The 24,750-nt window shown below is 47.8% G+C and overlaps 1 protein-coding gene across 3 annotated transcripts in view; it reads left to right on the top strand.

Moving 5' to 3' along the window:
* SPPL3 (signal peptide peptidase like 3) overlaps window positions 1-24,750 on the top strand; it is a 125,917-nt gene that overhangs the window by 17,857 nt on the left and 83,310 nt on the right. For all 3 annotated transcript variants that reach the window (XM_033955250.1, XM_033955252.1, XM_033955249.1), the window contains exon 2: window positions 6,108-6,185. In XM_033955250.1, coding sequence (XP_033811141.1) covers window positions 6,108-6,185 — 78 coding nt within the window. The remainder of the gene's footprint in view (window positions 1-6,107; window positions 6,186-24,750) is intronic.

Genomic DNA, 24,750 nt, shown 5'->3' with positions numbered 1-24,750 from the left:
TCAACTTCAGCCCTCTCAGAATCTACAATTCATTGGAGCTGTTCTGGACACTGTCCAACTCAGAGCATTCCTTCCACAACAACGTCTGGAAGCTCTTCTTCAACTCTTGTCACACAGTGTCTTCCCGCTCTTCCATCTCAGCGAGTCACATGATGGTAGAAACATAGAAAAAAGCAGCAGAAAAGGGCTATAGCCCACCAAGTCTGCCCATTCCAAGTATCCCCTCCCCTGAATTTACTCCCTTAAAGATCCCACTTGAGTATCCCATTTTCTCTTAAAATCCGTCATGCTGCTGGCCTTTATCACCTGGAGTGGGAGTCTGTTCCAATGATCCACTACTCTTTCGGTGAAGAAGTACTTCCTGGAGTCGCCATGAAACTTCCCTCCCCTGATCTTCAGCGGATGCCCTCTGGTGGTCGAGGGTCCCATGAGCCAGAAGATATCATCTTCTGACTCGATGCGTCCCGTGATGTACTTATATGTTTCAATCATATCTCCCCGTTCTCTTCTTTCCTCAAGTGAGTACAACTACAATTTTTTAAATCTTTCTTCATACGTGAGATCCTTGAGCCCCAAGACCATCCTGGTGGCCGTTCGCTGAACCGACTCGATCCTCAGCACGTCCTTTTGGTAGTGTGGTCTCCAAAACTGAACACAGTACTCCAAGTGAGGCCTCACCATGGCTCTGTACAATGGCATCATAACTTCAGGTCTCCTGCTGACGAAACCTCTGCGGAAACACCCCATCATTTGTCTTGCCCTAGAGGAAGCCTTCTCCACTTGATTGGCAACCTTCATGTCCTCACTAATGATCACCCCTAGGTCGTGTTCCGCCGTGGTCCTAACCAAGGTCTCACCATTTAGTACATAAGTTCTACGCGGGTTTCCCTTACCCAGGTGCATTATCTTGCATTTTTTAGCATTGAAGCCTAGCTGCCAAGTAGTTGACCATTGTTCCAGCAACAGTAGGTCGTGTGTCATATTATCAGGTAATAAGCTTTTGCCTACTATGTTGCAAAGTTTGGCGTCGTCGGCGAACAGTGATACCCTTCCTCTAAGTCCTTGCGTCATATCTCTTATGAATAAGTTAAATAGAATCGGGCCCAGGATCGAGCCCTGCGGCACTCCACTGATCACGTCCGATGCTTCGGATGGGGTACCGTTCACCACCACCTTCTGAAGTCTACCGCTCAGCCAATCCCCAACCCATGTAGTTAGAGTGTCTCCTAATCCTATTGATTTCAGCTTGTTCAGTAATCTTCGATGAGGGATGCTATCAAATGCTTTACTGAAGTCCAAATATACCACGTCCAGTGACTCTCCGGCATCCAGTTGTCTAGTAACCCAGTCAAAAAAGCTAATCAGATTAGATTGGCAGGATCTACCCTGGGTGAACCCGTGTTGGTGTGGATCACGCAGTTTTTCTTCGTCTAGGATTGTGTCAAGATTCTGTTTGATCAGTGTTTCCATGAGTTTACACACTATAGACGTGAGACTCACTGGTCTGTAGTTTGCTGTCTCTGTCCTGCAGCCCTTTTTGTGGAGTGGGATTACATTGGCAGTTTTTCAGTCCAAGGGGACCCTTCCTGTGCTTAGGGAAAGATTGAAAAGAACAGATAATGGTTCTGCCAGGACTTCCCTTAACTCCCTGAGCATTCTGGGGTGTAGGTTATCCGGTCCCATGGCTTTGTTTACTTTGAGTCTTGATAGTTCGTCATAGACGCTACTGGGCGTAAATTCGAAATCTTGAAACGGGTCTTTCTGGTTATCTCCCGTCTGCAGCTGTGGACCAGCTCCCGGCGCTTCGCAGGTGAACACTGAACAGAAGTATTTGTTTAGTAGTTCTGCCTTCTCAGAATCTGATTCCGCAAAGTTACCGTCTGATTGCTTCAGGCATACTATCCCATCTTTGTTTCTTTTCCTGTCACTAATATAGCTGAAGAAAGATTTATCCCCTTTCTTAATTTTCCGTGCTAGCTCTTCCTCCATTCGGAGTTTGGCTTCTCTGACTGCTGTTTTGACAACTTTAGATCTGTCTAGATAGTCCTCTTTCGCCCCCTTTCTGCCTAAATGTTTGTAGGTGATAAATGCGTCTTTTTTCTGTTTAACTAGGTCTGAAATTTCTTTACTGAACCATTGGGGTCTTTTGTTTCTCCTGCGTTTACTTACTGTCTTTATGTATCGGTCTGTTGCTTCGTGTAGGATGGACTTCAGAGACGACCACATATCCTCCACATTGTCAGATATTGCTTGTTTATGTAGCTCCTGATGGACAAAATCTCCCATGCGGTTGAAGTCTGTGCCTCTAAAGTTGAGAACCCTTGTTGCTGTGTTTGTCTTAGGGAAACCTTTCTTGAGGTTGAGCCATACCATATTATGGTCGCTGGAGGCCAGTGTGTCTCCTACTGAGACTTCTGTGACGCTATCTCCGTTGGTGAGAACTAGGTCTAGTAACTAGGTCTAGTAACGCCTGGTCCCTGGTGAGCTCCAATACCAATTGCTTGAGACGTGCACCCTTTATGGAGGTTAATATTCTTTTGCTGCTACCCGTAGTCGCGTAGAGTGTGTTCCAATCTGCATCTGGCATGTTTAAGTCTCCTAGCATTACTGTGTCCCTGCGCAGTGTGATGTTCTTTATGTCCTCGATTAATTCCATGTCTTTGTCCTCCTGTTGTCCCAAGGTATAGGCATTTTTCATTCCCTCTGGCCAGGTTCACCCAGAGGGATTTCCCGGTGTATTTAACATCTGTGATTCTGGTGGTTTTGATGCTTTCCTTAGTGAATAGCGCTACTCCTCCTCCCAATTTACCCTCTCGGTCGCAACGAAGTAGATTGTACCCTGGTATAACCATATCTCACCCATGCGATTCCGTGATCCAGGTTTCAGATATCGCTATCACGTCAAGATCGGCGTTTGTTATCTCAGTCTCTAATGCTAGAATTTTATTGCCCAAGCTGTGTGCATTAACATACATAGCCCTCCATATCTGTGAAGAGATTCCTTTACGAGCTAGTGTGGCTCCTAAATTATCAGTGATATTTCTCCCTGAATTATTGTGGATATCATTGGTACTTACCTTAGACTTGGTAGTGTGAGTGCGACTTGCCTCCTCAGGGTGGTTTCTTACTGCTCTGGGATATAAGTATGTACCCTCCCCCAACTTACCTAGTTTAAAGCCCTATGGAGTAGGCGGGCCAATCGATGTCCAAATACGTTTCTACCTCTTCTGGTTAGGTGGAGTCCGTCTGGTCCTTGTAGTCCCTGGAGCGTCTCGCCGTGGTTTAGGAATCCAAAGTTCATTTCTATGCACCATTCTCAGAGCCATTTGTTAGTCCGTTGAATACGCTCTTCTCTAGCTCTGCCTTTGTTTCTTACTGTAAGAATTGATGAAAAGACCACCTGTGCTCCTATCTGCTTCAACTTCTTTCCCAGCGCTCCAAAATCTCTGGGGATGTTCTCTGTGGCATTCCTAGCAGTGTCGTTTGTGCCTACATGGATGAGAAACATGGGAAAATGATCATTAGGTTTTAGAATTTTGTCTAGGCTAGTGGTACTTCTGGGTCACATGGCCTCCATAGTACACATGACTCCTTTTGCTAGACTTCACCTCAGAATTCCTCAGTGGACCCTGGCATCTCAATGGACTCAGGTTTGTGACCCTCCTTCTCGACACATTTCAGTCACTCCTTCCTTGAAGAAGTCTCTCTGTTGGAGGATGCTCTTTTCCAATCTTTCCAGAGGTTTGCTTTTTCAAATGCCCCCTCATCAGAAGGTCCTCACGACAGACTCTTTGACCTACGCTTGAGGCGCTCAACTTGGGGCGCTCTTCTCGATGGTCTCCATACTCAAGGCCTCTGGACCAGTACGGATCGTCGGTGTCATATCAATCAGTTGGAACTCAGAGTGATCTTCAAAGCTCTCCATGATTTTCACCATTTGCTTCACGACACGGTAGTCCTCGTTCGGACGGACAACCAAGTCGCCATGTATTATGACAACAAACAAGAAGGGACAGGGTCTGCCTCCCTTTGTCAAGAAGCTCTGGAGGTTTAGGACTGGGCAATCCGCCACAACACCTTCTTCAAAGCTGTCTACATTCAAGGGGCAAAGAATTGCTTGGCGGACAACTTGAGTCATCTACTGCAACTTCACAAATGGACTCTCCCTCCATTCCTCGCCTCTTCGCCACATTTTTTCACATTGGGGACCTCTTTGCAGCTCCCCACAACTACAAACTGCCTCAGTTCTGCTCCAGGACATACTATCCTCACCGCCTCGAGGCAGATACTTTTCTTCTGGATTGGACGAATCTTTTCCTCTATGCATTTCCTCCATTCCCTCTCATTCTCAAGACTCTGGTCAAATTGAAGAACGATCATGCCACCATGATTCTAATCGCTCCTTGGTGGCCGAGACAACCCTGGTACTCCCTTCTTCTTCAACTCAGCAGCAGGGAACCATACATTCTACCAGTTTTTCCTTCTCTGCTTACACAGAGTCAAGGATCTCTGCTTCATCCCAACCTGCAGTCTCTACACCTGACAGCCTGGTACCTCTCAACATAACCCCTCTTCAGTTTTCTCAATCTGTAAGAGACGTTTTAGAAGCTTCTAGAAAGCTTACAACTAGACAATGCTATCACCAAAAATGGACTAGATTTTCTACATGGTGTTTTTCTCATCATAAGGAGCCTCAGCATTCCTCCTTATCTTCTGTTTTGGACTATCTTTTGCACTTATCCAATTCTGGCTTCAAGTCTACATCTATACGAGTCCATCTCAGTGCAATTGCGGCTTTCTATCAGCCTATTGAAGGGAAACCCCTCTCTGCTCATCCGGTGGTTTCCAGATTCATGAAAGGACTTTTCAATGTCAAACCTCCTCTCAAACCGCCTCCTGTGGTTTAGGATCTCAATGTTGTCCTTACTCAGCTCATGAAGCCTCCATTTGAACCAATTGATAAGGCTCATCTGAAGTATCTCACTTGGAAAGTGGTGTTTCTCATTGCCCTCACTTCTGCTCGACGAGTTAGTGAGCTGCAAGATTTAGTTACTGACCCACCATTCACGGTGTTACATCATGACAAAGTTGTTCTTCGTACTCATCCGAAATTCCTACCTAAAGTGGTTTCAGAATTTCATCTCAACCAATCCATCGTACTTCCAGTGTTTTTTTCCAAAGCCTCATTCTCACCCTGGAGAATCAACTCTTCATACTCTGGACTGTAAACGTGCTTTGGCCTTCTACTTGGAACGCACCAAATCACACAGAACTGCTCCTCAACTTTTTGTTTCCTTCGATCCAAATAAGTTGGGCCATCCTATTTCTAAGCGTACCATCTCCAAATGGATGGCAGCTTGTATTTCTTTCTGCTATGCCCAGGCTGGATTACCCCTTCACAGTAAAGTCACAGCCCATAAAGTCAGAGCAATGGCAGCTTCAGTAGCTTTCCTCAGATCTACACCTATTGAGGAAATTTGTAGAGCTGCTACTTGGTCCTCGGTTCATACCTTCACTTCTCACTATTGTCTGGATACTTTCTCCAGACGGGATGGACAATTTGGCCAAACAGTATTACAAAATTTATTCTCCTAAATTGCCAACACTCCCACCATCCCATTTTGGTTAGCTTGGAGGTCACCCACATGTGAGAATACCTGCCTGCTTGTCCTGGGATAAAGCACAGTTACTTACCGTAACAGGTGTTATCCAGGGACAGCAGGCAGCTATTCTCACAATCCACCCACCTCCCCTGGTTGGCTTCTCTGCTAGCTATATGAACTGAGGAGACGCGTCCTGTGCTGGGTGGGAAGGCACTCGCGCATGCGCAGTCCGGGCAACTCGAAACTTCGAGTTTCTTCAAGAAAGTCTGCTTGTTAGGCGTCCACATCCAGGCTCTGTCGATGACGTCACCCATATGTGAGAATAGCTGCCTGCTGTCCCTGGATAACACCTGTTACGGTAAGTAACTGCTTTACAGTTGAGTAGAATCCATGTAGTTTAATTAAAACACCGTTTGATGTAACCAATGTAAGTCCTATCATGCATCAGTTATACATAAGTATAAAATTAATTTTTTTCTAATATGTATTTTACCCTTTTTATAGGGCATATTCTCTGGTGGACTCTAGTCAAGTATCCACGTTTCTGATTTCCATTCTTCTTATTGTCTATGGCAGTTTCAGGTAAGACTTTACAAGAATGCTTTACAATATTACAGAAGTATGTACAGCAAATATTAATTTCCTTAGCAACAGCAGCAGATGAATCCAGAGACTAGTGGGATACTGCACATCTACCAGTAGGTGGAGATAGAGAACTGAATTGCAGGTGCTCCTCTTGGATGGAACCCCTTATTGCCATTTAGTATGTTCTATCTCCAGTAGGTGGATGAATGCCAGTCTTTGGGCTCCTGGCTTTACTGACTGAAAGTCAAATTCACTGAAAAAGTGGATTTCACTACTGTTGCTATGGCTTCAGTTACTGCAGGGATGCCTGGCTGAGCGGTGCCAGCTTTGGGGCTTCTTCAGTGGTCTCTTCTCTTCCAATGGTCTCCGATGTCTCAGGATTACGATTGTCACCTTCGTTGGACGCCCCAGACCCTACGCAGCATCGATTGAGGCCAGGGGATGTCCCTTGTGATCCCGGAGTGGTTAGTGGACACAACACATGCCAGTCTGACCGGATGGGGGGCTTAGTGCCTGCAGGCATCAGCGCAGGGCATGTGTTCCCCAGAGGATGCTTGGTGCTCCATCAATCTGGAATTGAGAGTGATCAGATTTGCCCTTTTGGAATTTTGGAATCTGATTCAGGGCAGGCCGATAAGGGTCCGTTCAGACATGTGCCTACATCAACAGGCAAGGGGGCACGAGGAGCCCTCAACTAGCTCAGGAGGCTCGAATTCTGCTTATGTAGATCAAGTTGTGTCTTCCACTTTTGTCGGTGGCTCACATTGCGGGGTCAGCCAACGTTCAGGCGGACTTCCTCAGCAGAAATCCTCTAGATCCAGAGAAGGGGGGAACTGTCACAGGAGGCGTTCCAGCTCATAGTTCAAAGGTGGGGGCGTCTGGAGTTGGACCTCATGGCTTTGGCTTGAAATGCAAAACTTCCTCGTTTCTTCAGCAGATGTCGGGAACCGTCTTCCGAGGGGGTGGACGCATTGGCTCTCCCATGGCCTCCAGGGAGCCTTCTGTATGTCTTTCCCCCCTGGTCGATGATAGGCCGAGTATTACGTCGGGTTGCTCTCTTCAGGTGGAAAGTAGTCTTTATGTCTCCAGATTAGCCGCACTGCCCGTGTTATGCAGATCTGCTGCGTCTGGCAATAGGGGTTCCTCTCTGGCTGCCGGTAACACTGGACATGCTAACGCAGGGTCCGATATGGATGGATGATCCCTACCACTTTGGTCTTATGGCCTGGCTATTGAGCGGCTGAGGCATAAGGGATTTTTGGAACAGGTTATTTCTACTCTGCTGCAAGCAAAGAAAAGGTCTACATCCATGGCTTATGCCCGGGTTTGGAGAGTTTTTGAGTTATGGGGTAGTCAGCGGGATCTTTCCCATTTCCTGATTTCTCTGTCTCATATTCTAGACTTCTTACATGACGGAGTATCTCAAGGATTGTCATACAATTCCCTGAAGGTTCAAGTGGCGGCCATTGCCTGTTACAGGGGACGAATGTCTCACTCTTCCTTGGCTTCTATGCCTGAGGTAGTACGCTTTCTGAAAGTGGTGCAGCATCTTCATCCTCCTTTATGGAGGTCCTGTCCAGACTAGAGCCTTCGCCTGGTGCTTTGTAGTTTGCAGGGTGTCCCCTTCGAACCCTTGAGCATGGTTTCCCTCAAAGATATCACTTTGAAGATGGTCTTTCTGGTGGCTCTGCCATTGGTGCGTCAAATGTCTAAGCTGCAGGCTGTGTCCTGCAGGAATCCCTTTCTGTGTTTCGTGGCTGCTGAGGAGTCGGTACAGCCAGTTCCTTCCTTTCTTCTTAAGGTGGTTTCTTCATTTCATGTCAATCGGTCTTTGTTTCTTCCCTCTTTCAGGGAGGAGGACTATGGGTTGCGCTTCTGGACTTTGTGCCTTCTTGATGTGTGGAGGATGCTGTTACACTATCTTCAAGTTACTAATGAATTTATGCAGTTGGATCACCTCTTTTGTCTTCTTCTTGGGCCCTAAGAAGGGCTTGGCGGCTTCCAAGACTTCAGTGGCCCATTGGGTACGGAAGGCTGTTTCTTCTGCATACTTCCTGGCTGGCAAGCTGGTTAAACTGGATTTGTGCGTGCACTCCACTAGAATGGTTGTGACTTCTTAGGTGGAGTCCAAAGGCTTTTTCTTAGAGGAGATTTGTAGGGCTGCGACGTGGTCGTCCTCGAATACGTTCTCCAAACATTACAGTTTGGATGTGACTGCATGTGAGGAGTGCATTTGGTGCTTCGGTTATCATGGAGGCTGCGTTGGCTTCCCACCCTCCTGAGGATTGCTTTGCTACATCCCACAAGTCTCTGAATTCATCTGCTGCTGTTGCTAAGGAAGGAAAAATTATGCTTTACTTGTTAATTTTCTGTCCTTTAGACACAGCAGATGAATCTAGAGCCTCACCCATTCAGGATTTAGGATTTTTCTGAGGTTGCTTCCCATTGAGACGGTTTTTCATGTTGTTGTTGGTCCGTGGTTGGACTTTGTTCTGGGAAAGAAGCTTTTTTTTATACACATGCAATTGTGTGGTTCCTGATGCTTGGGCAAGGAGCAATACTAAATGGCAAGAAGGGGTTCCATCCAAGAGAAGCGCCTGCAATTCAGTTCTCTATCTCCACCTGCTGGTAGATGTGCAGAATCCCACTAGTCTCTGGATTTATCTGCTATGTCTAAAGGAAAGAAAATTAACAAGTAAGGCATAATTTTTCCATCCACCTTTAAGCAGAAATGGTGCAAACTATTTTTAAGCGGATTCTATAATACAACTGAATTCAGGCTGCAGCCACATATAGAAAATAAGGCTACTTTTGTATAAAATTAAGCCTTTATTTCATTTGTATAGGTTATATTACAGATGCTAAAAATAGCTATTAAAAAAAATAAAATGGGGCTTTACAAACATGCAGAGGGTTTTATTGGTCTATACCAGTGTTTCTCAACACGTGGTACGCGTACCCTTAGGAGTACGTGGGCCGCTTGTTGGGGGTACGCGGCCTGGCTGCTGTGGAGGATATTCCCGCCCATCTGTAGAAGCCACCACTGCCAGGGATCTCGCCCACCCCTGCCGCTGTTGGAAATCTCACCTTCCTGCCTGCTGCATCTGGGGATTCCTACCTCCCTCCCTGCCCACCCATCTTCCCCCTCACCCCCCCCCCCCGAAGCCGAACCAGTTCTTGTTTGAGCAACATTCACTCCTTCAGTTTTCAGCAGCACTCATTGTAGGGACGGCTCAGGCAGTGATATCTATGCTGCACGTAAGTAGCTGACCCGGAAACCTCTTCGATGTCATAGCTGATATCAGAAGGAAGGCTTGTTGTTCATCCACGAGCAGCATGTGAATCACTGATTGCACCGTCTCTGCAAGGAATGCTGCTGAATACAGAAGGAGCGAGTGCAGCTCGAACAAGAATGGAATCTGCTTCGGGGGTGCGGGCAGGGAGGGAGGGATCCTTAGCAGCGGCAGGGAGCGGGCAGGAAGGCGGGATCCCCGGAGGCAGCGGTGGCTTCTATGGACCTGTGGCTATTTATGTGTAGCTACTTACCTGCAGGGAGGGGTGCACAAATTTGACAGATGGAAGGGAGGGGGCATGAACATGGGACACAGAAGGGAGGGAGGAAGGGGCCCTAACTTGGGACATAGGAGGGAAGGAATAGAAAGGGAGAATTGTTGGGTATAAGTGTATGAGTGAGAGGGAAAGATGGTGGCACATGGGGAAAGGAAGAAAGGAAAATTGGTCATAGAGAGGGAAAGATGGTGGCACATGGGGAAAGGAAGAAAGGAAAATTGGTCATAGAGAGAGGAGATATGCATGAGGAGAGAAGGATGAGAGGGAGAAATGTTGGATATGGTGGTGGAGAGGGAACAGAGGGACGAAGGGGATTGCAAGGAGGAGGAATGTTGGACATAGTGATGGAGGGAGAGATGTGGCATTGTTCTGGAGAAGGGGTGATAGAAGGAGAAATGGGCATGGGGCTGGTGGGCAGTGGTGAAAAATGCTGCACATGCTCCAGGGGATGAAAGAGGGAGAAATGTTGGATGTGGCAGTAGAGGTGGTGGGAGAGATGCCTGGATCTCTCAAGACAGATGGACAATGAGAGAGAGGGAGAGAGGGAGACTTGTTGCCAATAGAGGTGGAGAAGAGAGGAAGAAAAGTTGGACTCATGGAGGGACAGAGAGAGTTGTTGGTTAGGAAGAGAATGAGATCTGGAAGAGAGGAAGCGTGCAGGAGGAAGAAAGTGTTGGATTCATGGAGTGAGAGATGAATGAGGAGGACAGAAAGGAAGAAAGGAGAAATGTCACACTCGGAGGGAGAGGACATAGAGCAAAAAATTTGAACTCTTGGAGGGAAAGAGATGTTGGTTGGGGGAGAGAATGAGAGCTAGAGGAGAGGAGGTGTGCAGGAGGAAGATAGAAGGATATTGGACTGGTGGAAAGGAGGGAGAAATGTTGGATGTGGCAGTAGAGGAAGAGATGCACCCTGGATCTCTCTCTTTCTCCACTCCCTTTGCAGCAAGGGAGGGAATAAGAGAGAGAGAGAGAGAGAGAGGGAGACATGTTGCCAATGGGGGTGGAGGAGAGAGGAAGAAAAGTTGGACTCGTGGAGAGACAAAGAGAGGTGTTGGTTGGGGAATGAAAAGAGATCTGGAGAAGAGGAAACATGCAGGAGGCAGAAAGAAAGAAATATTGGATGCACAGTCAGAAGGAAATGCAACCAGAGACTCGTGAAATCACCAGACAGGAAAGGTATAAAAAATTATTTTATTTTCAATTTAGTGATTGAAATATGTCAGTTTTGAGAATTTATATCTGCTGTCTATATTTTGCACTATATTTGTCTATTTTTCTATAATTGTTACTGAGGTGACAGTGCATATTTTAAAGTCATCTACCTTGACCTCTTTGAAAAAAAATCTGAATATAAATGATAATTAATATTTTTTCTGCGTACAGTGTACATTTTGGTTTTTTAATTTTGTGGTTGCCATAATGTTTTAAGATTATATTGTGTTACCTGATGATGTGCTTTTGCAGGCTGTCTGTAAGTTTGCCTGCCTTTCGCAAATATACCACCTTTTGGGAGCAACATTATAAGCTGATCTTCTGTTTGTATATTTTTCCTAAGAGGGCTTATCTTTCTGGGTTTTGTGAGTCAGCTGCTTGCCCTAGATGCCAGGCCCCTGAAGCGGGCTTGGGACATATGTTCTGGACTTGCCCCAATATTTGATCCTTTTGGAAAGCCATTTTTCTTTTTGTAGAGCGTATTTGGACCATTACAATTCAACGCTCTCCTTTGTTTTTATTTGGAGCTGTTCCCCATTATTATCCTCGTCAAAGGGGGGCTGCTGCTTTCCTCAAGAGGACTGTCCTTATTTACCTGAAATATATCTTGCTGAAATGGCTTGAGGGTGAAACACCGGATTATTCTCTCTGGCGGTGCCAAATGATTACTCTCCTGATGTGGGAACGAAGAGATGTGACGGACTTTTCCTCTCTCCCAGGGCACGTTTTTCAATGCACCTGGGAACCCTTTTGGACTACCATGACTCCCTGTTGATTCTATGTCTCTTTGTATTGCTATGTTACCATTGGTATGCCTGTATTGTTTGTATTATCTCATTGCATATGTTGGAGTTGTACTTGGGAGGAAGACCTGGGTATGGGGGGACGGAGGGAGTTGTGTGGGGGGGTATTGTACAACAAAATTTGAGCTTGTTTGCGGTTCCTTTTGTGTATTTGTTTTTTCTTGATGAGCTCAATAAAATATATTTGACTATAAGATTATATTGTGTGTATATGAAAAATGGATGGAAGAAATTGCATTACAATTAGTATTATTATTATGGGGGTGGAGTCATGGGCGGAGCTTGGGCAGGGGTACTTGGTTGATATTTATTAGACTTTGGGGGTACTTGGCTTGAAGAAGATGAGAAACACTGGTCTTTACCAACACATCTCAAACATTCTGAGTTTGCCTTTTTATTTCATTGTGATGTATGTTTTGAGCATATTTCAAATGTGTGTTTTCTGTTCCGCTCTAGGATTTTGAGACAGGCTATGAATTAAATAAAATAATAATTATTCCATTGGTTCTGGTGGGATAAGTAGATAGCTCAAACAAAAGAAGGAACAAAAATCTCCAGAGTCACAGCAACAAAACACAGAAAATGGAGTCCCAATAAATAAATAACTAAAAAAAAAAAAAGAAAATGGAGTCCCAACAATGCTCCAACCAAGGAAGTTAAGAGTACCGTATTTTCGCGGATATAACGCGCGCGTTATACGCGTTTTTACCTACCGCGCATACCCCTCGCGCGTTATATGCCTGAGCGCGGTATACAAAAGTTTTAAAACATAGTTCCCACCCCGCCCGACGCCCGATTCACCCCCCCAGCAGGACCGCTCGCACCCCCACCCCGAACGACCGCTCGCACGCGCTCCCACCCGCACCCGCATCCACGATCGGAGCAAGAGGGAGCCCAAGCCCTCTTGCCCGGCCGACTCCCCGACGTCCGATACATCCCCCCCCCCCGGCAGGACCACTCGCACCCCCACCCCGAAGGACCGCCGACTTCCCGACAATATCGGGCCAGAAGGGAGCCCAAACCCTCCTGGCCACGGCGACCCCCTATCCCCACCCCGCACTACATTACGGGCAGGAGGGATCCCAGGCCCTCCTGCCCTCGACGCAAACCCCCCTCCCCCCCCAACGACCGCCCCCCCCAAGAACCTCCGACCGCCCCCCCAGCCGACCCGCGCCCCCCCTGGCCGACCCCCACGGCCCCCCCACCCCCCTTACCCGTACCTTTGGTAGTTGGCCGGACAGACGGGAGCCAAACCCGCCTGTCCGGCAGGCAGCCAACGAAGGAATGAGGCCGGATTGGCCCATCCGTCCTAAAGCTCCGCCTACTGGTGGGGCCTAAGGCGCGTGGGCCAATCAGAATAGGCCCTGGAGCCTTAGGTCCCACCTGGGGGCGCGGCCTGAGGCACATGGGCCCAACCCGACCATGTGCCTCAGGCCGCGCCCCCAGGTGGGACCTAAGGCTCCAGGGCCTATTCTGATTGGCCCACGCGCCTTAGGCCCCACCAGTAGGCGGAGCTTTAGGACGGATGGGCCAATCCGGCCTCATTCCTTCGTTGGCTGCCTGCCGGACAGGCGGGTTTGGCTCCCGTCTGTCCGGCCAACTACCAAAGGTACGGGGAAGGGGGGTGGAGGGGTCGTGGGGGTCAGCCAGGGGGGTCGCGGGTCGGCTGGGGGGGCGGTCGGAGGTTCTTGGGAGGGGCGGTCGTTGGGGGGGGGAGGGGGGTTTGCGTCGAGGGCAGGAGGGCCTGGGATCCCTCCTGCCCGTAATGTAGTGCGGGGTGGGGTTAGGGGGTCGCCGTGGCCAGGAGGGTTTGGGCTCCCTTCTGGCCCAACTACACAAAGGTACGGGGAAGGGGGTGGGGGGGTCGTGGGGGTCGCGGGTCGGCTGGGGGGGCGGTCGGAGGTTCTTGGGGGGGGGGCGGTCGTTGGGGGGGGAGGGGGGTTTGCGTCGAGGGCAAGAGGGCCTGGGATCCCTCCTGCCCGTAATGTAGTGCGGGGGGGGGTTAGGGGGTCGCCGTGGCCAGGAGGGTTTGGGCTCCCTTCTGGCCCAACTACACAAAGGTACGGGGAAGGCGGGTGGGGGTGTCGTGGGGGTCGGCCAGGGGGGTCGCGGGTCGGCTGGGGGACGGGCGGAGGTTCTTGGGGGGGGCGGTCGTTGGGGGGGGAGGGGGGTTTGCGTCGAGGGCAAGAGGGCCTGGGATCCCTCCTGCCCGTAATGTAGTGCGGGGTGGGGTTAGGGGGTCGCCGTGGCCAGGAGGGTTTGGGCTCCCTTCTGGCCCAACTACACAAAGGTACGGGGAAGGGGGGTGGGGGGGTCGTGGGGGTCGCGGGTCGGCTGGGGGGGCGGTCAGAGGTTCTTGGGGGGGGGCGGTCGTTGGGGGGGAGGGGGGTTTGCGTCGAGGGCAAGAGGGCCTGGGATCCCTCCTGCCCGTAATGTAGTGCGGGGTGGGGTTAGGGGGTCGCCGTGGCCAGGAGGGTTTGGGCTCCCTTCTGGCCCAACTACACAAAGGTACGGGGAAGGCGGGTGGGGGTGTCGTGGGGGTCGGCCAGGGGGGTCGCGGGTCGGCTGGGGGACGGGCGGAGGTTCTTGGGGGGGGCGGTCGTTGGGGGGGGAGGGGGGTTTGCGTCGAGGGCAAGAGGGTCTGGGATCCCTCCTGCCCGTAATGTAGTGCGGGGTGGGGTTAGGGGGTCGCCGTGGCCAGGAGGGTTTGGGCTCCCTTCTGGCCCAACTACACAAAGGTACGGGGAAGGGGGGGTGGGGGGGTCGTGGGGGTCGCGGGTCGGCTGGGGGGGGCGGTCGGAGGTTCTTGGGGGGGCGGTCGTTGGGGGGGGGGGGGGGTTTGCGTCGAGGGCAAGAGGGCCTGGGATCCCTCCTGCCCATAATGTAGTGCGGGGTGGGGTTAGGGGGTCGCCGTGGCCAGATGGGTTTGGGCTCCCTTCTGGCCCAACTACACAAAGGTACGGGGAAGGCGGGGTGGGGGTGTCGTGGGGGTCGGCCAGGGGGGTCGCGGGTCGGCTGGGGGACGGGCGGAGGTTCTTGGGGGGGGGCGGTCGTTGGGGGGAGGGGGTTTGCGTCGAGGGCAGGAGGGCCTGGGATCCCTCCTGCCCGTAATGTAGTGCGGGGTGGGGTTAGGGGGTCGCCGTGGCCAGGAGGGTTTGGGCTCCCTCCTGGCCCGATATTGTTGGGGAGTCGGCGGTCCTTCGGGGTGGGGGTGCGAGTGGTCCTGCCGGGGGGGGGGATGTATCGGACGTCGGGGGGGGGGGCATCAGGCTTTCAGGATGGGGACAGACCTTCAAGGGGGGACAGGACTTCAAGGGGGGACAGTGCACGGAAAGTCAGGGGGGGTGAACGGAGAGTCGGGACAGCGCACGGAAAGTCAGGGCAGTGCACGGAAGTCAGGGGGGGTGAACGGAGAGTCGGGACAGCGCACGGAAAGTCAGGGCGGGCGAAAGGAGCGTCGGGCATCATGCGCGGTATACCCGTGAGCGCGGTATACAAAAGTTTTTGTACATATCATCGTGATTTCTGCACGCTATACCCGTGTGCGCGTTTTACACGGGTGCGCGTTATATCCCCGAAAATACGGTAATTGAAGTAACAATGTTTTTATTTATGTTTAGATGTTTTTTAATAATTTCCAATGTGCAAGCAAACAACATCAGCAAAAATAGAAACATAGAAAATGACGGCAGAAAAAGGCCACGGCCCACCTATTCTGCCCACTGATGACCCACCCCCTAACTTCCTCCATGAAGAGACCTCACATGCCTATCTCATTTTTTCTTAAAATCTGGCACGCTGCAGGCCTCAATTACCTGGACTGGAAGATTATTCCAGCGATCAACCACCCTTTCGGTGAAGAAATATTTTCTGGTGTCCATGAAATTTCCCCCCTCCCTGATTTTCAACGGATGCCCTCTTGTTGCCATGGGCCCTCTAAGAAAAAAGATACCTTCTTCCACCTCGATACGGCCCGTGACATATTTGAATGTCTCGATCATGTCTCCCCTCTCTCTGCGTTCCTCGAGTGAGTATAGCTGCAACTTACCCAGCCGTTCCTCATATGAGACCATCCTGGTGGCCATTTGCTGAACCGACTCAACTCTCAGCACATCTTTTTGGTAATGTGGCCTCCAGAATTGTACACAGTATTCCAGATGGGGTCTTACCATGGATCTGTACAATGGCATTATGACCTCGGGCTTACGGCTGTCGAAGCTTCTACGGATATAACCCATGATTTGTCTAACCTTGGATGAAGCTTTCTCCACTTGGTTGGCAGTCTTCATGTCTTCACTAATAATCACTCCCAAGTCTCGTTCTGCTGCAGTCCTTGCTAGTGTCTCACCATTTAGGGTGTAAATCCTGCATGGATTTTTGCTGCAAAGGTGTATGACCTTACATTTCTTGGCATTGAAACTTAGTTGCCAAATCTTTGACCAATTCTCCAGTAGGAGTAGGTCCTGTGTCATATTGTCGGGCACTGTGCTTTTGCCTACTTTGTTGCATAGTTTGGCGTCATCGGCGAATAATGTAATTTTACCTCGAAGCCCCTCTGCCAAGTCTCTTACGAAGATGTTAAATAGGATCAGACCCAAGACCGAGCCCTGCGGCACTCCACTGATCACCTCCGTCGTTTCGGAGAGGGTACTGTTTACCACTACCCTTTGAAGTCTACCTCTAAACCAGTCCTTAACCCATACAGTTAATGTTTCACCTAATCCCATCGAACTCATCTTACTCAATAACCTGTGGTGTGGGACGATATCGAACGCCTTGCTGAAGTCCAAGTACACGACGTCCAGGGACTCCCTTATATTAAGCTTTCTTGTTACCCAGTCAAAGAAGCTGATCAGATTTGATTGGCAGGACCTTCCCTTTGTAAATCCATGTTGATGGGGATCTTGTAGATTCTCCTCATTCAGGATCGTATCTAATTAGCGTTTGATTAGTGTTTCCATAAGTTTACTCACTATTGATGTGAAACTCACCGGTCTGTAGTTCGCAGCCTCCGTCCTGCATCCCTTTTTGTGGAGTGGAATGACGTTAGCCGTTTTCCAGTCCAACGGGACTCTTCCTGTACTTAGGGAAATATTGAGGAGCGTGGATAACGGTTCCCCCAGGATGTCCCTCAACTCCCTGAGCACCCTGGGGTGTAGTTTGTCTGGTCCCATGGCTTTGTTCACCTTGAGTCTTGATAGCTCATAGTAGACACTGCTGGGCGTAAACTCGAAATTTCGGAACGGGTCTTCCGAGCTTTCCCTTGTTTGCAGCTGAGTGCCAGAACCCGGAGCCTTGCAAGTGAAGACTGAGGAGAAGTATTCATTTAAAAGTTTGGCTTTATCAGAGTCCGATTCTACATAGTTCCTGTTGGGTTTCCCATCTGTGTTTCTGTTACTAATATACCTGAAAAAGGATTTATCGCTCTTCTTGATGTTTTTCGCTAGATTCTCCTCCATACGGAGTTTGGCCTCTCTGACTGCTGTTTTGACTGCCTTTGACTTGGCCAGATAGTCCTCCTTAGATTCCTGCTTTCCTGATTGTTTGCAGGAGATGAATGCTCTTTTCTTCTTTTTTATGAGGTCTGAGATCTCCGTAGAGAACCACTGGGGATTGTTGTTTCTTCGCCGTTTACTTAACTAATTTTATGTAGCGGTTGGTTGCTTCGTGTATGGTTGATTTCAGAGTTGACCATATTACCTTTACATTGACTGTTTCGGCTTGTTTTTGCAGTGCCCGATGGACAAAATCCAACTTTTGAAGTTGGTGCCCTTAAAGTTGAGGACCTTGGTTGATGTGTTTGATTTAGTGAAACCTCTCCTGAGGTTGAACCATACCATGTTGTGGTCACTGGAGGCCAACGTATTGCCTACCGAGACCTCTGTGACACTTTCTCCGTTGGTTAGTATCAGGTCCAGTATCGCCTGATCCCTAGTGGGCTCTAATACCATTTGTCTGAGTTTTGCTCCCTTTATAGAGGTTAATAGCTTCCTGCTGCCACTGGTCGTAGTGGAAAGTCTGTTCCAATCCACATCAGGCATATTGAAGTCGCCTAACAATACTGTGTCTCCACGCAAAGTGATATTCTCTATGTCTTCGATTAATTCTATATCCATGTCATCCTGTTGTCTTGGAGGTCTGTATACTACGCCAAGATACAGGCATTTGTCCCTCCCCCTAGCCAAATTCACCCAGAGGGATTCCTCGGTGTACTTGACATCTGCGATTTTGGTAACTTTGATGTCCTCTTTAGTGTATAGTGCTACCCCTCCTCCCATTTTGCCCTCTCTTTATCCCGGTATATCCATATCCCACCCATGGGAGTCCGTGAACCAAGTCTTGGATATCACCACCACATCTAGGTTGGCGTTCCTCATTTCCATCTCCAGTTCCAGAATTTTATTACCCAAACTGTGGGCATTAACGTACATAGCCCTCCATACCTTATGTTTGCTATGTCTCTGTGGAGATTTTCCCATTTGAATTAATTCAACTATATAGTACTGTTTGCAATGTGTGTACTTACCTCAGACTCAGAAATGTAGTGTGCACATACCTCAGACTCAGAAATGGATTGGTAACTAACCTCGCCAGGTTGGTTACTCACGCCAGTATGTGAGTGGGTACACTCCCCCAACTTACCTAGTTTAAAGCCCTATGAAGAAGGTGGGCTAGTCGGTGTCCAAAGACATTCTTTCCCCTTCTGGTCAGGTGGAGCCCGTCTGGTCCCTGTAGTCCTTGCAGCACCTCTCCATGGTTCAGGAATCTGAAGTTCATCTACTTGCACCATCCGTGCAGCCAGCCTTTTGTCCGCTGGATATGATCCTCCCTGGCTCTTCCCTTGCCCCTCACTAGGAAGATCGAGGAGAAGACCACCTGTGCTTCCATCCTCAGCTTCTCACCTAGGCTCCAAAGTCATCAGGTATGTTCTCCGGGGTGTTCCTGGCAGTGTCGTTCGTTCTGACGTGGATAAGAAACATGGGGAAGTGGTCATGGGGCTTGATGAATCTGTCTAGGCAGGCGGTTACATCTCGGATCATGGCTCCTGGCAGACAGCAAACCTCTCTTGATTGCATATCAGGTCTGCAAATTGGTCCCTGGGTGCCCCTCAGCAGGGGGGAGCTGATCTGTTGTCTTCGGAACCGTCTGCTGGACAACTTCCTGTACCTCATTAGCAGGTCCTTCCTGTAACAGCTGGAATCTGTTCCTCAAGGTGATTTGTGGGGTCGATGTAAAACTGCCCTGTATGTGAGAGAAAGAGACAGAAGAAGAGGAAGGTCTTCTGTGTTTGCCTGTGGAGGAAGTTACCAGCTGCCAGGAATCAGCGTCTCCAGCCTCTTCTAGTACCCCAATCGTTGGTTTCAAAGTTGCAGGTTTGGTCAGTTTGGGCATCTTGAGGATGGTCTTGTCTAGCTCCTACTCCGTCGATGAAGGCCTCATCTTCTAGGATGCTTCTCAGGTGCTTTACCTCCTCTCTCAGGCTCCTCAGCTCCTGCAAGATGTCTCCGTCTAGCTGATCCATCACTTCTGTCTGTGTGAAGACTGTAGTATTCTGCTTGGGGATGGCCTCGGTCTGTACAGAGACCTCTGTCCTCCATCCTGGCTCTCCCTCCGTCTGCACGTAGATCGTGGCCATCCCCTGGATTCCTTCGGTGACTGGACTGCCGGTCTTGATTGTAGTCTTGTGGCTTCTAGTTATTCCTGCCATTTAAAAAAATTTTTTTTTTTTTTTTTAATTGTTTTAGATATTTGTTAGTTAGTTATAGCTGCCTGTTCGTTAGTTAGTTAGAAAGTTCTGCCTGTTAGATAGTTTGGAGGTCTAACTGTCGGAGAGTTTATAGGTTTGAAGGATAGAGGTAGGTAGTTAGTTAATTGTTAGTTAAGTCTGCCTGTTTGTTAGTTGGCTATAAGGGTCTGCCTGTTAAATAGTTTGAAAATTTGAAGGATAGAGTGACTGTAAAGGTCTGCCTGTTTGAAGGATAGAGTGACTATTTAGGTCTGCCTGTTGCTTGAGAGGTCTGTCTGCTTGTTGGCTAGTTAGGAAGGTCTGCCTGGTTTGAGAATTTGAAATAAGGTTTAAAAGAGAGTCTAAAAGTTAATCAGCTAGTTGTATGTGCCTGGTGATTGTACTCCGCCTTGTTCTGTGTTGAGTCCTTACCTTGGCGGTTATCCAGAGCCCTTCCTTGAGGCCCTTCGCAAAGGCGCTCTCGCTAAGGCGAGCGCCTTTTCCGCTTGCCTTTGCTGCACACCAAACAGCTGCGTGCCGTTGGCTCCTCCCCTTTTATGGGGGAATTCGGCTGGTGATGTTGGGGGGGGGGGGTAGGCGGATTTATCTCTCACCTCTAACCCTTGACTCTGCTCGGTCCGCTCCTCTGACTCTGCTTTCTCCGCTCTGCTTTCCCTTTTGCTTGTCCTGCTCTTTCCGCTCCGCCACGTGCTCTCTGCTCCGCTTTGTCTGCTTGTCTCTCCGCTCCTCTCTGTCTGCCTGTCTCTCCGCTCCTCTCCTCTCTGTCCGCCTGTCTCTCCGCTCCTCTCTGCTCTGTTCGCTCTGCTCACCACTCCTCTCTTTCTGACTGTCTCACCGCTCCTCTCTGCTCAGCTATCTCCGCTCAACTCCTACTAAATTTCTTTCAGCTTCCTCCGCTCTCTGCCACATGCTCTGGGTTTAGCTGGGCACCACCTATCTTTCTACTTACACTTACAAATGTGCACACATGATATCATTACCCCCCTAAAAAAAAAAAACCCATCCCCCCAAACAAAAACAAAAGAGAGAAATCCCAAGGACAGGAAACCCAGGAATATTCATGTTATGAGTTCAGTAATCGACTTCTAGCAATAGGCGTAAGACTCAGCCAGAAGCGCTCCCAAATCCAACAGAATCTGCGGCCAGGGCCAGTGTCTAAGTCGGAAAAATATCTTCGCTCTAAAGAAGCATGAATGATCATCAATGATCTCCACTGACTGTAAGTCGGGGGTTCACTGGCCAGCCACTGGGACAAAATTGCCTTCTTGCCGAGCAACACAAAAGCTAAAAGACCTTTAAGTTTAGGAGAAGCAATAATATAAAAACCAAATAGTGCTCTGGGGGTCAGAGTCCACCGTCTACCCCAGAGTGCAGTGGTGTAGTGACCCAATCGCTGCCAGAATTGAAGAATGCGCAGGCATGACCAGAACATATATCCCAGCGAGGCGTAAGCCTGATTACATTTCTGGCAGTGATGTACCTAGGTTATGCCCATCCGACATGCTCGTATGGGTGAAATATATAAGCGAAAAATAAACTTAAGTTGTAATTCCCAGTGTAGTACGTTGGAGGACAGTTTCCTCATATTTTTTACCACTTATACCTGATGAGTAGTAAGCTCACATTGGAGGTCCTCTGCCCAAGTAGCTGCCAAAATGTCAAAATTAGGACCTGGTTGACAATCTCGAATGTCCACATGATGATAATGAAGTGGAATCCTTTGTTGTGCAGACAAACTAAACATCTCCGATATTGTCTCCTGACAAGTGTTTGTCAAATTACCAGCAAGTAGGGAACAAACATAATGTCTAGCTTGTAAATAGGCAAAAACATCTGTGCCTAATAGTCCAAATGTACGTTGCAAGTAAGCAAAAGAGGCCAATTGACCCCCTTCAGTGTTCATTTGAAAAATAAACTGTGATCCAGATGTGGCCCACCTCTGAAACAGATTGCATACCCGGTAAAAAATCCCCATTTCCCTGAAGTGAGAGAAAAGGTGAAATCTTAGGTGACAGCTTCAAACAACCACACATCCAACGCCATATCCTTCGTGCTGGGGCAAAGACAGGATAGCATGTCACTACAGAACGGAGGGCCGGTGTTGTAACATGTAAAAAATAACTAACATGATAAGGGGATAACAATGACAATTCTAGTTCAGTAACAGAAAAATAAGAAGTACCCCGAAACCAATCATTAATATGTCACATTTGGCATGCCATCGCATACCAATGAATATTTAACAGTCCATAGCCCCCCAATCTCTCGAAAGACAGAGCCTAACAAAAGTCAAGCGAGGCTTTTTGCCCCCCTACACATATCTTTGTAACCCTCTAGTAAGTTTAACCCTATGGGCAGGTGACAATAAGAGGGGAAGAACCTGAAAGCAGTACAGCCATTTAGGGAAAAGTACCATATTAGAAAGGGACACTCATCCCGCTACCGATAGAGGAAAATTTTTCCAAAGCTGTAGGCGTTTCAAAGAGTCCTCCAGCAAAGGAGAAACATTGCAAGCATATAAGGTAGAAAGGTCACGAGGCAACAACACCCCCAAATATTTAATAGAGGTCTGTGCCCAAGAGAACGGAAAAGCACCCTCCCAAATGTCTTGTATTGTAGAAGGAATGGCCAAGACCATAGATTTTTGATAATTAAGTGTGAAGCCAGAATAAAACTGGAACTCCTCCAATGAGTTCAAAAGATGGGTAATAGAAAGCTGTGGCTGAGTCAGAATAAATAGTAAGTCATCCGCAAAGGCTAATACCTTAACCGTCTGGCTAGGAAACGCCATGCCCACTACATCTGGATCTTTAGATATAGTCCGCAGGAAGGGCTCCAAATAAAGCAAAAATAAGAGCGGGGACATCGGGCAGCCCTGTCGGGTCCCACGGCCAATCGGGAAAACATCTGTTGTAATCTCATTAACTAAGAGCCACGCTACCGGGCCTCTATATAGAGTCCTAATTGCCCGTGCATATCAGCCAGAAATGCCTAAATATTCCAAAACCTCAAACAAATACTTCCAATCTACTTGATCAAAAGCCCTGGCCGCATCCAGACTAACCAATAACAGAGGTATATGCCTGGGATTGAGCATGAGCCATGGCCAAAAGTACCTTATGGACATTCTGTACCACCTGTCTACCCTGCACAAAGCCCACCTGTGCGGGCCCTATAATGCCAGGAAGGAGAGAACAATATCACTTATAGTCCAGTCACACAGAATACGTTCTTAAGTGCCTATGGGGTATCAGCCTACCCTCAGAGCAGCATAGCTCTTAAAGGGTTAAGTATTCATTTTTTTTTTCCACCGAAGGCATAATCCTCACTATTTTCATATTTTCTTATTTTCTTTAAATACTGATAATTATATAAATAGCGTCATAAATACTTTGTTTCTGTTCTTCAATAAATAGTTTCATTCAAAAAAGTTTTAGTTCAGTGCCAGAACGCCGCGGCCATCTTTGGTAAGCCGACGGCTTTATGAGTAATGTGAAACTAAATAGGTAAGAGAGCTCCGTATAGTGTTTAGGAGGGTGGATTTGTATGGGTTATAATTGTTATTAATATTAGGTTTGTGTATGTTTTTAATTTCAGCCTCCCCATGCCTTGAGAAAGTGAGTGAAACGCTTTGGTCGAGGGGATTACCAGTAATGGCTGGAAAGTTAAGTTAAGTGAACTATCAAAAACTTTTTTCAATGAAACTTTTTTGAATGAAACTATTTATTAAAGAACAGAAACAAAGTATTTATGACGCTATTTATATAATTATCAGTATTTAAAGAAAATAAGAAAATATGAAAATAGTGAGGATTATACCTTCGGGAGAAAAATGAAGAATTAACCCTTTAAGAGCTATGCTGCTCTGAGGATAGGCTAATACCCCATAGGCACTAAGAACGTATTCTGTGTGACTGGACTATAAGTGATATTATATAGATTAATAAATAAAGAGCAAGAACATTGCATTAAGGAAGGAGAGAAGACAGGCAATCCGCCAATAAGAATGTTTTTATTTATATAAATGAATTGTGCCACAAAATTTTAAAATATAGTTGATCCAACATGGTGTGTGTTGGCTCAAAAGAACCTGCCTCAGCGATCAAATACACAATACAACAAGTATCAGTGATGTAATGGACTTCATTGAGACTCGATTCTGAAAAACACCAAACGTCTTAGCCAAGCAGAATGTGTAGAAGTTGCAGTCAAGACATATATTTTGATAATTTCTTCCTTCGTCTCCCTGGCCCTCCTTAATCCAGCTGGATTAAGGAGGTCCGGGGAGAAGAAGGAAGGAATAATCGCAATAGAGTGGGCTGGGGAGGAAGTGATGTCAGCTCCGATGATGGCAGCTAGGAGATGAAGCTCCATTGGGGATTGAGTTATTTCTAAACCTCACCTCTTTCTTCTTGAGTATTGTGGAAAACGATTTGGCTCTTTGTGTTTTTGAGTGCATGGCTTCACGATAGAAGACTGAATCAGGTAAATCTGCCCCCCAAAAGTATGATAAAATGACTAGTAAAAGGTCTAGCTCTGACGATTGTAATGGATCTAAGATAACAGCTATAGTTGAAACAGAGGGGGAGGAAGAATCAGCCTCTGATTCTGGAGATGGACAAGCTGCTTGCACTAGACATGAGCTACGTAAATGGTTCACAGATCTTAAAGAATAGTTTCAAATCGTTCGAGAAATGAAATCTACGTTAGCAGTTAAAAAAAAAAAAATTGCTGATTGGAAGGTAGATTGGCTAACTGTGAAGATCACGTGGAAAGTTTGAGTTCATTTTATGACTCGTATAGTACTGACTGAAGATCACGTGGAAAGTTTGAGTTTGTTTTATGAATATAGAGTTTATGGGACAGAGTTGAAGATATTGAAAATCGATCTAGGAGAAATAACATCAGAATCCGAGGAGTCCCAGAAGAATCAGTATATAAAGATTGTGTCTCCATAGTGAAAGAGAGAGCCCGGTTTTTGATATTTTCTGCTGGACAATTGGATAATTTGCTTGGGGAAATTAAATTTGAAAGAGTACATTGATCTTCGGGAGCTCCAAAGGCTAATCAATTTTGGGATATAATTGTTTGTTTTCACGCATATGCTGTTAAGGAAGAGAGTATTAGCAGCGGCTAAAGTTCAATTTCTCCTCTTTTGGAAAATGTTTATCTTTTGAGATATATCAAGATCTTGCTTCACTGACTTTACAATGCAGAAGGGAGTTTAA

Source organism: Geotrypetes seraphini, chromosome 8 (genome assembly GCF_902459505.1).
Source record: "Geotrypetes seraphini chromosome 8, aGeoSer1.1, whole genome shotgun sequence".
NCBI lineage: Eukaryota > Metazoa > Chordata > Amphibia > Gymnophiona > Dermophiidae > Geotrypetes > Geotrypetes seraphini.
Note: the sequence above shows the minus strand (reverse complement) of the source record. Positions and strands in the feature narration are given on the sequence as shown.